The 13,123-nt window shown below is 46.6% G+C and overlaps 1 protein-coding gene across 1 annotated transcript in view; it reads right to left on the bottom strand.

The window, feature by feature from the left end:
- Positions 1–13,123, bottom strand: part of gak (cyclin G associated kinase) — an 86,937-nt gene that overhangs the window by 13,554 nt on the left and 60,260 nt on the right. Inside the window, 4 exon segments of the mRNA XM_080433955.1 lie at positions 1,574–1,826; positions 7,084–7,250; positions 8,414–8,581; positions 10,842–11,035. Coding sequence (XP_080290081.1) covers positions 1,574–1,826; positions 7,084–7,250; positions 8,414–8,581; positions 10,842–11,035 — 782 coding nt within the window.

Here is a 13,123-nt window from a genome sequence, read left to right as displayed (position 1 = left end):
AAGTCCCAGGCAGACTAAACATGTCATAACAGTTAAAACATGAGCTTTAATCATCTTAAGAATATATCAAGGATTAAAAGACTGATGTCTCAACAGGACTTGTCCATGCAGTCATTTTTAGTAGACATGACTACTGTAACGGTATCTAAATAACAAAAACCATGAAGCTTTGCACAAAAACTAATTTCACCCACTGTTTTACACCCGTAATCCTGTGATGTGACAATAAAGTTGATTCTGATTGTATTCAGAACAGTGTTGATTTTGTCGACTAAAACTATGACGAAAAATGTTGGTCGACTACCTTTTTTCACTGATGAAAACTAAATATAAACTAATCTATGACGACTAAAACTAAGACTAAATATATTGACAATTTCGTCAACAAATAAAAACGACACTAAAATGTTAGTGAGGGATCTAGTGGAGAAGAGATCCAGTAGAACTAAAAGACAAGTCATTTTATGTTTGGTTGTGCTCGGGTGTTGTGCTCTACAAGCTCACAACACATCACAGTTGTGAACTTGTAGATCTGCTATTTTCAGCATGCAAACAAGTGTAAAATCAGCCATTACAACACCATCAAGGCACCGCCAACATACATTTTAGTCGACTAAATCAACTGTAGATTTAGTCGACTATAATCTTATGATATTTAGTCGACTAAAACTAGACAAAAACTAAAACATTTCAGATGACTAAAATATGACTAAAACTAAATGGACTTTTATTCAAAAGACTTTGACTAAACTTGCTGTGCTGTCAAAATCAACACTGATTCAGAATACTGCTTCTCGAGTCCTTACGAATACAGAGAAAGAGGAGCCCATCATTCCAGTTCTTAGAGCTACAGTATATATACACTGGCTCCCTGTATGTCAAAGAGTCCATTACAAAATACATTGTCCTTTAAATCACTGCTTCCCAAACTGGGGGTCCCCAAAAGACGTTGTGCGAGACGTTGTGAGCTTGTAGATCGGCTATTTTCACGATATTTATCTGTGGAACTGAGTCAAACTAAATGTAATGCCTACAATTCCAAGTGCGTGTCAGGCTGGGGGGTCCCCAGTTCAAATATGATTATTTTGGGGGGGGTTATGGCCTGAAAAGTTTGTAAAAGTTCGAAAATTCAGGCCGAGAGTTGCCACTAGGCATTGTGTCTATATGTTGTCCTGTTTATTGTGTATATTTAGTATTTATTGTGTTACTAAGTGTAGAGCACTTTGGTTCAACAGTGTTGTTTTAAATGTGCTGTTTCTAATTGGCTTTAAATGACAACCCTTCATTGGATCATAGTCCACATACACTACACACTGTGTATATTAGTTGCAGCCGCCGTAGCTGCTGCAGCCACACAGATGAATGGTTTTCTAATACTTGATTAACATTTGATTACTTTAAATAAATATATAAATAAAGATTACTTTCAAAAAGAAAGAACCCCGTTACGTTTGGGTGCTGGTGGTGCTGGGGTTAGGGTAAGGGTTAGGGTTACGTTTGGGTGCTGGTGGTGTTAGGGTTAGGGTAAGGGTTAGGGTTACGTTTAGGTGCTGGCGGTGGTGTTGTTACATACGTTTAGGTGCTGGCGGTGCCGGGCCCGCCGGGGCCCCGCTGAAGAACAGCTCTTCGTGCGGTGCTGCGCCGGGGCCAGCAGGGGGAGCAAACAGGTCGTTGAGGAGGTCACTGTTACTGGAGGAGGTCTTCATGCCTACTCCCTGAGGAGGAGGAGCCGTGGAGGAGGAGGAGTCAAAGGAGGAGTTCAGACCCAGCAGGTCAGCCGTGTCATTGGGAGGAGGAGCAGGGGGAGGAGCCTCAGGAGTGCCGATCTGTGTGGGGAGGGAGGGGGGGGGGGGGGAGAGAGAGAGAGAGAGAGAGAGAGAGAGAGACACCAGGAGTGAATAAATAGAAGACATTGACATGTTAGGCTACATTCACTAACTCATAGCACAGCAGTTTTATAATTGTCTTCAAACTTGCCACTGAATTCTCTCATGGCTCTGGCATGATAACCATTTACTTTTTCCACCTTTAGATGAGTCTCCACTTCTAATAAATAGAAAACATCACATGGATGCACCTGGGACGTATCATCAGTGTTGTAGTCTGGAGGACGTATCATCAGTGTTGTAGTCTGGAGGACGTATCATCAGTGTTGTAGTCTGGAGGACGTATCATCAGTGTTGTAGCCTGGAGGACGTATCATCAGTGTTGTAGTCTGGAGGACGTATCATCAGTGTTGTAGTCTGGAGGACGTATCATCAGTGTTGTAGTCTGGAGGACGTATCATCAGTGTTGTAGTCTGGAGGACGTATCATCAGTGTTGTAGTCTGGAGGACGTATCATCAGTGTTGTAGTCTGGAGGACGTATCATCAGTGTTGTAGTCTGGAGGACGTATCATCAGTGTTGTAGTCTGGAGGACGTATCATCAGTGTTGTAGTCTGGAGGACGTATCATCAGTGTTGTAGTCTGGAGGACGTATCATCAGTGTTGTAGTCTGGAGGACGTATCATCAGTGTTGTAGCCTGGAGGACGTATCATCAGTGTTGTAGCCTGGAGGACGTATCATCAGTGTTGTAGACTGGAGGACGTATCATCAGTGTTGTAGCCTGGAGGACGTATCATCAGTGTTGTAGTCTGGAGGACGTATCATCAGTGTTGTAGTCTGGAGGACGTATCATCAGTGTTGTAGCCTGGGACGTATCATCAGTGTTGTAGTCTGGAGGACGTATCATCAGTGTTGTAGTCTGGAGGACGTATCATCAGTGTTGTAGCCTGGAGGACGTATCATCAGTGTTGTAGCCTGGAGGACGTATCATCAGTGTTGTAGACTGGAGGACGTATCATCAGTGTTGTAGCCTGGAGGACGTATCATCAGTGTTGTAGTCTGGAGGACGTATCATCAGTGTTGTAGTCTGGAGGACGTATCATCAGTGTTGTAGCCTGGGACGTATCATCAGTGTTGTAGCCTGGAGGACGTATCATCAGTGTTGTAGCCTGGAGGACGTATCATCAGTGTTGTAGCCTGGAGGACGTATCATCAGTGTTGTAGCCTGGAGGACGTATCATCAGTGTTGTAGTCTGGAGGACGTATCATCAGTGTTGTAGTCTGGAGGACGTATCATCAGTGTTGTAGTCTGGAGGACGTATCATCAGTGTTGTAGTCTGGAGGACGTATCATCAGTGTTGTAGCCTGGAGGACGTATCATCAGTGTTGTAGTCTGGAGGACGTATCATCAGTGTTGTAGTCTGGAGGACGTATCATCAGTGTTGTAGTCTGGAGGACGTATCATCAGTGTTGTAGTCTGGAGGACGTATCATCAGTGTTGTAGTCTGGAGGACGTATCATCAGTGTTGTAGTCTGGAGGACGTATCATCAGTGTTGTAGTCTGGAGGACGTATCATCAGTGTTGTAGTCTGGAGGACGTATCATCAGTGTTGTAGTCTGGAGGACGTATCATCAGTGTTGTAGTCTGGAGGACGTATCATCAGTGTTGTAGTCTGGAGGACGTATCATCAGTGTTGTAGTCTGGAGGACGTATCATCAGTGTTGTAGTCTGGAGGACGTATCATCAGTGTTGTAGTCTGGAGGACGTATCATCAGTGTTGTAGTCTGGAGGACGTATCATCAGTGTTGTAGTCTGGAGGACGTATCATCAGTGTTGTAGTCTGGAGGACGTATCATCAGTGTTGTAGTCTGGAGGACGTATCATCAGTGTTGTAGTCTGGAGGACGTATCATCAGTGTTGTAGTCTGGAGGACGTATCATCAGTGTTGTAGTCTGGAGGACGTATCATCAGTGTTGTAGTCTGGAGGACGTATCATCAGTGTTGTAGTCTGGAGGACGTATCATCAGTGTTGTAGTCTGGAGGACGTATCATCAGTGTTGTAGTCTGGAGGACGTATCATCAGTGTTGTAGTCTGGAGGACGTATCATCAGTGTTGTAGTCTGGAGGACGTATCATCAGTGTTGTAGTCTGGAGGACGTATCATCAGTGTTGTAGTCTGGAGGACGTATCATCAGTGTTGTAGTCTGGAGGACGTATCATCAGTGTTGTAGTCTGGAGGACGTATCATCAGTGTTGTAGTCTGGAGGACGTATCATCAGTGTTGTAGTCTGGAGGACGTATCATCAGTGTTGTAGCCTGGAGGACGTATCATCAGTGTTGTAGCCTGGAGGACGTATCATCAGTGTTGTAGACTGGAGGACGTATCATCAGTGTTGTAGCCTGGAGGACGTATCATCAGTGTTGTAGTCTGGAGGACGTATCATCAGTGTTGTAGTCTGGAGGACGTATCATCAGTGTTGTAGCCTGGGACGTATCATCAGTGTTGTAGCCTGGGACGTATCATCAGTGTTGTAGCCTGGAGGACGTATCATCAGTGTTGTAGCCTGGAGGACGTATCATCAGTGTTGTAGCCTGGAGGACGTATCATCAGTGTTGTAGCCTGGAGGACGTATCATCAGTGTTGTAGTCTGGAGGACGTATCATCAGTGTTGTAGTCTGGAGGACGTATCATCAGTGTTGTAGTCTGGAGGACGTATCATCAGTGTTGTAGTCTGGAGGACGTATCATCAGTGTTGTAGTCTGGAGGACGTATCATCAGTGTTGTAGTCTGGAGGACGTATCATCAGTGTTGTAGTCTGGAGGACGTATCATCAGTGTTGTAGTCTGGAGGACGTATCATCAGTGTTGTAGTCTGGAGGACGTATCATCAGTGTTGTAGTCTGGAGGACGTATCATCAGTGTTGTAGTCTGGAGGACGTATCATCAGTGTTGTAGTCTGGAGGACGTATCATCAGTGTTGTAGCCTGGAGGACGTATCATCAGTGTTGTAGCCTGGAGGACGTATCATCAGTGTTGTAGACTGGAGGACGTATCATCAGTGTTGTAGCCTGGAGGACGTATCATCAGTGTTGTAGTCTGGAGGACGTATCATCAGTGTTGTAGTCTGGAGGACGTATCATCAGTGTTGTAGCCTGGGACGTATCATCAGTGTTGTAGCCTGGAGGACGTATCATCAGTGTTGTAGCCTGGAGGACGTATCATCAGTGTTGTAGCCTGGAGGACGTATCATCAGTGTTGTAGCCTGGAGGACGTATCATCAGTGTTGTAGTCTGGAGGACGTATCATCAGTGTTGTAGTCTGGAGGACGTATCATCAGTGTTGTAGTCTGGAGGACGTATCATCAGTGTTGTAGTCTGGAGGACGTATCATCAGTGTTGTAGTCTGGAGGACGTATCATCAGTGTTGTAGTCTGGAGGACGTATCATCAGTGTTGTAGTCTGGAGGACGTATCATCAGTGTTGTAGTCTGGAGGACGTATCATCAGTGTTGTAGTCTGGAGGACGTATCATCAGTGTTGTAGTCTGGAGGACGTATCATCAGTGTTGTAGTCTGGAGGACGTATCATCAGTGTTGTAGTCTGGAGGACGTATCATCAGTGTTGTAGCCTGGAGGACGTATCATCAGTGTTGTAGCCTGGAGGACGTATCATCAGTGTTGTAGACTGGAGGACGTATCATCAGTGTTGTAGCCTGGAGGACGTATCATCAGTGTTGTAGTCTGGAGGACGTATCATCAGTGTTGTAGTCTGGAGGACGTATCATCAGTGTTGTAGCCTGGGACGTATCATCAGTGTTGTAGCCTGGAGGACGTATCATCAGTGTTGTAGCCTGGAGGACGTATCATCAGTGTTGTAGCCTGGAGGACGTATCATCAGTGTTGTAGCCTGGAGGACGTATCATCAGTGTTGTAGCCTGGGACGTATCATCAGTGTTGTAGACTGGAGGACGTATCATCAGTGTTGTAGCCTGGAGGACGTATCATCAGTGTTGTAGCCTGGAGGACGTATCATCAGTGTTGTAGCCTGGAGGACGTATCATCAGTGTTGTAGACTGGAGGACGTATCATCAGTGTTGTAGCCTGGGGTCATCGTGTTTCGGGTCTCTCAACATACACCCTCACCCAGGTGACCCAGCCGGGGTTGATCAAGCCCCCGACTTACGTCCCAGTAGCTACCCCACGGTCAGTCCTCTGAGGGAAAGACAGGGACACTCAATCCGCTTGTCCGGAACTACTCTCAGGCATGCAAACAGCCCAGAGGTGAAAAAGGTGACAACATATTGTTTTCTTTCGGGTCAGGTGTCACACAATTGCCCTATTTGGGTTCAAAAAGGTGACTGTAGCTGAAAAGTGACACTTTTGCATGTCTGTACTCTGCCAGGACCGGGGGAGAGGAGAGGCTCTGTCACGTGGAGGGACTAGGCTCTGTGGATGGCCTCCTGGCCGGGCTCCTCCTCCGTCTCACCAGGTCCAGGACCTGAGCGTTGCACCAGACTCCCCCCCGCTCCAAACATTTCACTCCAGCATGATGGCGTCTTGGGCCGTGGTGGTACTACAGGCTCCACTTGCGGCCTGCCTGAAAGGCCCTCCTTAAAGGCCTCACCGTGGGTTTTTTGGGCTTCTTCCTCAGGGAAGACACAGGCTGGGGCGCTAACCCATACTGCTCTCTACATTACGGCTGTCAACCGACTCTCTCCGTGGGACATAAAACGTACGAGGAATTTGTCAAAAGCACGCCGCGCGTGTTGCACCACAGTTGGTTACTTATTGAAGATATAATGGAAAACCTTGTGGAGCTCGCTCGCTCGTGTGCGCGCGCGTGTGTGTGTGTGTGTGTGTGTGTGTGTGTGTGTGTGTGTGTGTGTGTGTGTGTGTGTGTGTGTGTGTGTGTGTGTGTGTGTGTGTGTGTGTGTGTGTGTGTGTGTGTGCGTGTGTGTGTGTGTGTGTGTGTGCGTGTGGGTGTGCGTGCGTGTGTGTCTCAGTCTAATTAAAGTACATTTAGGAGCAATAAGTATTTAAAGCACGCCATATGCATTCCTACTGGTAAAGTGGATTTGGGAAAAGCCCATTCACTTCACCTATATTCAGGGGTTGTGTACATGTGTACATGTTGTGTACATGTTGTGTACATGTGTAAGTGTTGTGTAAGTGTTGTGTACATGTTGTGTACATGTCGTGTACACGTGTACATGTTGTGTACATGTCGTGTACACGTGTACATGTTGTGTAATTTCCCACCTGGAAGTGTGTGTCGAACAGCTGCTCGCTGGGGTCACGTGACAGGGGCTCCCCGCCGGGGGCGGAGTAAGAGTACGACTCGCCCTCTGATTGGTCACTCAGCTCCTCCTGGTCGTCCAGGGTCCCGCCTCCATGACTGTCTGAGCCGTCCGGTTGGTCAACCGCATCTGGAAATCCACAACATGTCAATCAACTGATATATTAGTCAACCAAGTCTGACTAGAGTGATTTGAAAGTAAACATAAACAAACAAACAAACAAACAAACAAACAAACAAACATGCTGATTCATGGTTTAAACCATTTAAACCCTATTGACCGGGGTCCCACAGGGCTCTTTACAAGGCCCACGCCCTTTTCCGCTCTGAACCAAATCTGAAAAGCCAATGTCAACCTCACAGCTTGTAGATCAGCTATTTTCGCCAAATGGGCGTGTAGGCTGTAGGGTTGTAGGGTTTAGGGTGTAGGCTGTAGGGTGTAGGCTGTAGTAGGGTGTAGGGTGTAGGCTGTAGGGTTTAGGGTGTAGGGGTAGGGTGTAGGGTTTAGGGGGTAAGGTGTAGGCTGTAGGGGGTAGGCTGTAGAGTTTAGGGTGTAGGCTGTAGGGTTTAGGGTGTAGGGGTAGGGTGTAGGGTTTAGGGGGTAAGGTGTAGGCTGTAGGGGGTAGGCTGTAGAGTTAGGGTGTAGGCTGTAGGGGGTAGGGTTTAGGGGGTAAGGTGTAGGCTGTAGAGTTTAGGGTGTAGGCTGTAGGGGGTAGGCTGTAGGGTTTAGGGTGTAGAGTGTAGGGTGTAGGCTGTAGGGTGTAGAGTGTAGGGTGTAGGGGGTAGGCTGTAGGGTTTAGGGTGTAGAGTGTAGGGTGTAGGCTGTAGGGTGTAGAGTGTAGGGTGTAGGGGGTAGGCTGTAGAGTGTAGGGGGTAGAGTGTAGGGGGTAGGCTGTAGGGTGTAGAGTGTAGGGGGTAGAGTGTAGGGTGTAGGGGGTAGGGTGTAGAGTGTAGGGTGTAGGGGGTAGAGTGTAGGGGGTAGAGTGTAGGATGTAGGGTGTAGAGTGTAGAGTGTAGGGTGTAGGGGGTAGAGTGTAGGGTGTAGGGGGTAGGCTGTAGGGTGTAGGGTGTAGGGTGTAGGCTGTAGGGTGTAGAGTGTAGGGTGTAGAGGGTAGGCTGTAGGGGGTAGGGTGTAGAGTGTAGGGGGTAGGGTGTAGGGTGTAGGGGGTAGGCTGTAGGGGGTAGGCTGTAGGGTGTAGGGTGTAGGGGGTAGGCTGTAGGGTGTAGGGTGTAGGGGGTAGGCTGTAGGGTGTAGGGTGTAGGGGGTAGGGTGTAGGGTGTAGGGGTACATACCGTCCCAGTCCAGAGTCTGGAAGAAGTTGTTGGCGTTGGTGTCGGTGCTCAGTGGAGACTCTGGCTCCGGGGTAGCAGCAGGGGGTCCCTCAGGGGTCTGGGCTGGCTGGGGGACCTCAGAATCGTAGAAGGCAGAGGAACCAGGCTGGCGGGGCAACTCGGGTTTACCTGGGGCAAGCAGACACACAGCAGAATGAATGAATGAATGAAAAGCTAAAACATGTTGAAAAACAGACAATATCAAGACAAAATCAACAACCAAAGACAATATTAAAATAAACAAAAAAAAAACCTGAAGGCAACAACAAACAATACTGCAATGCATGCTGGGAAAGGAGTAGGAAGAAGTTAAAAACGTATCTAATCCTACCCTTACAATCCTCATACCTCAGCATCATCACTTAACATCCATGATTAACACATGTGCCAACATGGTATAAATAGCAGAGGCCGCTATTAAAGTCAGAGCAGGGTTTGTTCTGCCTCAGAATGGGCCTTTAGCACTTGAAGGACGCTTTAGTTGGATTTAACATGGCATCACCAGGCTTTCCACCGCGGAGGAAAGCCTGGTATTCATTCTAAACTGAGCCGTGTTGATCCGGTTTAGAAAAACAAAACAAAAAACAAACGTTTAGATGACGACGCTCTCTAGTGGAAACGTCAACGTATCGTTGCGTTCTCACTTTTTATTTTGCCTTTAGACGGTGACGCACCGCTGATAGAAAACGCTGCAGGGTGCGCAGCTGATCTGTGGGTTGCCATGTCCGCTTATTATAAGCGACTTTGGGCTTGTTTTCCCTGTAAAGTTGCTTGTAAATATTGGTTGTTGTTGCGTGTTGCGGGTTTTTGGGCTTGTTTTTAAAGTGTAGTAACTTTTTTGGTTTTTGATTTTATTATTGTTTAAACTGTCCTCAAACATGTGCATGTCAAATTATTGTATTTTTTCGCAGACCCCCATCTGAATTAATAAATATATGGTGAAAATAGACGATCTAAAAGCTCACAGTGAGCTTGTAGATCGGCTATTTTTTAAAAGATCTTGAGAAGAAATAGTGAAATAATACTTGATATATATATCTATATATTTGATATATATATATATGTATTCCAAATATTATACTTACAGGGTTAGGGTTAAGGTGGTTCTTATTCGATTTTCAAATAGCCAATGTACTGTAGTATAGGTTTAAAGTGCTAATGTAGCCTAGTCGCCTCTTTGGGGCTTGTTTTCATAGAACTGGCTGCTTATTTCTCTCACAACATCTGGCAACGACACCCGTATTGCCGTTTCCTCAGTTTACATGGAGACGGGACACGGAGCGTTGTCAAAGATTTCCACCCTGAGAGGTGGTTTCACTTAGTTGCAGATTCAAGCCCCGTGTAAACGGACGCTAGAGATGAGCGGATCGCGGTTTTAGCCGCGGTTGCCGCAGTTAACAGCGGTTTGGGTGGATTCGGGTCAATCAAATATAATCATTAATTAATATCGGATAAACAGCGGGTGAAATATTGCGGTAAATAAATTAATGACATCTAATATATCTATCCATAAAATAGCTAAATCTCTGCGTGCTTGTGTCTGTGTGAGTGTGTAGAGCAGCCTCTGTGCGATGCGATCACAAAATGCATTGATTTAGCTGGAATGTCGGTGCGTCTTTTTTCTTTTTTTTAAACCGGTGCTGCGCTCTGTATGTTTGATGCCGCATGTATGTTGGATGCCGGTATGTTGGATGCCTGTATGTTGGATGCCGCACAGAGTCTGTATGTTCAGCGCAGCAGAGCAGTGCGCTCTGTATGTTCAGCGCAGCACCGGTTTAAAAAAAAGAAAAAAAGACGCACCGACATTCCATAGGCTAAATCAATGCATTTTGTGATCGCATCGCACAACTAATACTAAAACTAACGGGGAATACCAGAAAATAATAATATTTTGACATACGGTAAAAACGGTTGGTGCGGATATTTAAATTGGATAATATAATTATTGCGGTTGGATAACGGGCGGATAATTAATTTGTACATGCGGATTCGGGTGACGTGAGAGGCCATCCGCGCATCTCTAACGGACGCACATCTGATACTTTATTTTGCCGTTTTCTGTAGAGACCGTTGTCGTGTAAACGGAGCCTAAAGGTCCTTACACACCGGCGAATGTGCGAATATACGCAAAATTCGGACTCGTTCCGAATAATTAAAAGACGCTTTTTCGCTTCGCTTTTCCGCTTTTTCGCGCCATGTACGCTTGCATTGACTTTATAAGGTTTTTAAAAAAAGCGGATTATTCGCACGAAAAAATCGCCCCGGTGTGTAAGGACCGTAAGACTCGGCCAGGGATTGAACCCCGACCTCCCGATCTCAATCAGTTGTAAAAGGTACTCATTATACAGCGTTTAAACCCAGGAAGGTGGGTTGTGGGTTCACTTCCTACCGAACTTGCTGAGTATCTCCTGCTGCTCGTCCCGGGAGGAGAAGAGCATCTTGGGGTTGAGCCCCTTGGTGCTGAAGGCCTCCCAGGGGGGGGTCTTAGCGCTGGGCCGGTCCCGGGGCTCCACCTCGATGTCCAGGTTCACCTGGAACAGGTCCGGGTACTTCTCCTGGATGTCACACGCATCCAGGTCATACCTAAGTACCCCACACACACACACACACACACACACACACACACACACACACACACACACACACACACACACACACACACACACACACACACACACACACACACACACACACACACGCAAACACACACACACACACACACACACATTAACTCTTTCAATGTCAACCTTGTGCGCTACATGCTAAACCGTTACTTAAAAAAAAAGATTAAAGCTGCAAGCAGTGATGACCGGGCCCATGTCTATGGCTTGTATAATAGTACTATCAAATATCAACCAATCAGAAGAGGGGACGGAGCTAAGTAGCACCAATGAAGGACAAGGACTTTAAACCAAGTCCAATGAGGCAACTCGTGGCTACGAAAAGCAGGTCAAAAGTTACGGTTTTGGACCAGTGCTACCCTCTTTCACACACACACACACACACACACCACACACACACACACACACACACACACACACACACACACACACACACACACACACACACACACACACACACACACACACACACACACACACACACACACACACACACACACACACACACACACACACACACACACACACACACACGCACGCACATTAACTCTCTCAATGTCAACCTTGTGCGCTACATGCTAAACCGTTACTTAAAAAAAAGATTAAAGCTGCAAGCAGTGATGACCGGGCCCATGTCTATGGCTTGTATAATGTACTATCAAATATCAACCAATCAGCGAGGCACGTTGGCGCAGTCGGTAGCGCTGTCGCCTCACTGCTAGAAGGTCCTGGGTTCGATTCCCGCCGGGGACGCTGTGGGCGCTGGGGGCGTGTCTTCTCCTCCGCGTCATCAGCGCCCATACCCTAGGTGGGGTTGGTGAAAGGGCCTACTCTGTGTGGAGTTTGCATGTTCTCCCCGTGTCTCCTAATGGTAGTTAATACCCTCACAAAAACATGTAGTAATGCTGGTCACTATACCGCCTCTCCCATAACAGCCGGGGCGCCTGATGGAGGGGAAGGGAACTGGTTGGAATAACGTGTTACTTCCACGCGCTACGTCCAACCAGGGAAACTCTCCCCTGTCGGGTGACAAGAAGGTCAGTTGGCTCTCATGCCTGAAGGAAGCATGAGCTCGGCCCTGGCCTCCCTACTGTGGGGGACTGGTGTAGTGCTGGTGTAGGACTGGTGTAGTGCTGGTGTAGGACTGGTGTAGCGCCCAGGATCACAAATTGGCACCGGGTGAAAAAAAAGGGTTACAAAAATCGCAGGATAAAAATTAAAAAAAAAATATATATATATATCAACCAATCAGAAGAGGGGACGGAGCTAAGTAGCACCAATGAAGGACAAGGACTTTAAACCAAGTCCAATGAGGCAACTCGTGGCTACGAAAAGCAGGTCAAAAGTTACGGTTTTGGACCAGTGCTACCCTCTTTCACACACACACACACACACACACACACACACACACACACACGCGCACATGCACATGCATTTTCTTGGGTGTGTTAATTGTACTAATTGTGACTGATTGACTTTGCATCTGCATGTCTAACGTGAATGTGACTTTATTATTCACCGCCGCCGCTGTTACATCCTAGGGGAAACGCTACCCTGCAAACTTCACAGTATGCGTTCCTAAGTTTACTCACTTGTTAAACTTCACAGTATGTGTTCCTAGGTTTACTCACTTGTTAAACTTCACAGTATGTGTTCCTATAAGCACTCACTTGTTAAACTTCACAGTATGCGTTCCTAAGTTTACTCACTAGTTAAACTTCACAGTATGTGTTCCTAAGTTTACTCACTTGTTAAACTTCACAGTATGTGTTCCTAAGTTTACTCACTTGTTAAACTTCACAGTATGTGTTCCTAAGTTTACTCACTTGTTAAACTTCACAGTATGCGTTCCTAAGTTTACTCACTTGTTAAACTTCACAGTATGTGTTCCTAGGTTTATTCACTTGTCAAAATTCACAGTATGTGTTCCTAAGTTTACTCACTTGTTAAACTTCACAGTACGTGTTCCTAAGTATACTCACTTGTTAAACTTCACAGTACGTGTTCCTAAGTTTACTCACTTGTTAAACTTCACAGTATGTGTTCCTAA

This window comes from Gymnoscopelus braueri, assembly GCF_963280865.1.
Source record: "Gymnoscopelus braueri genome assembly, chromosome: 7".
Taxonomy (NCBI): domain Eukaryota; kingdom Metazoa; phylum Chordata; class Actinopteri; order Myctophiformes; family Myctophidae; genus Gymnoscopelus; species Gymnoscopelus braueri.
The sequence above is the reverse complement of the archived record's forward strand: the minus strand, read 5'-3'. Positions and strand labels throughout refer to the sequence as shown.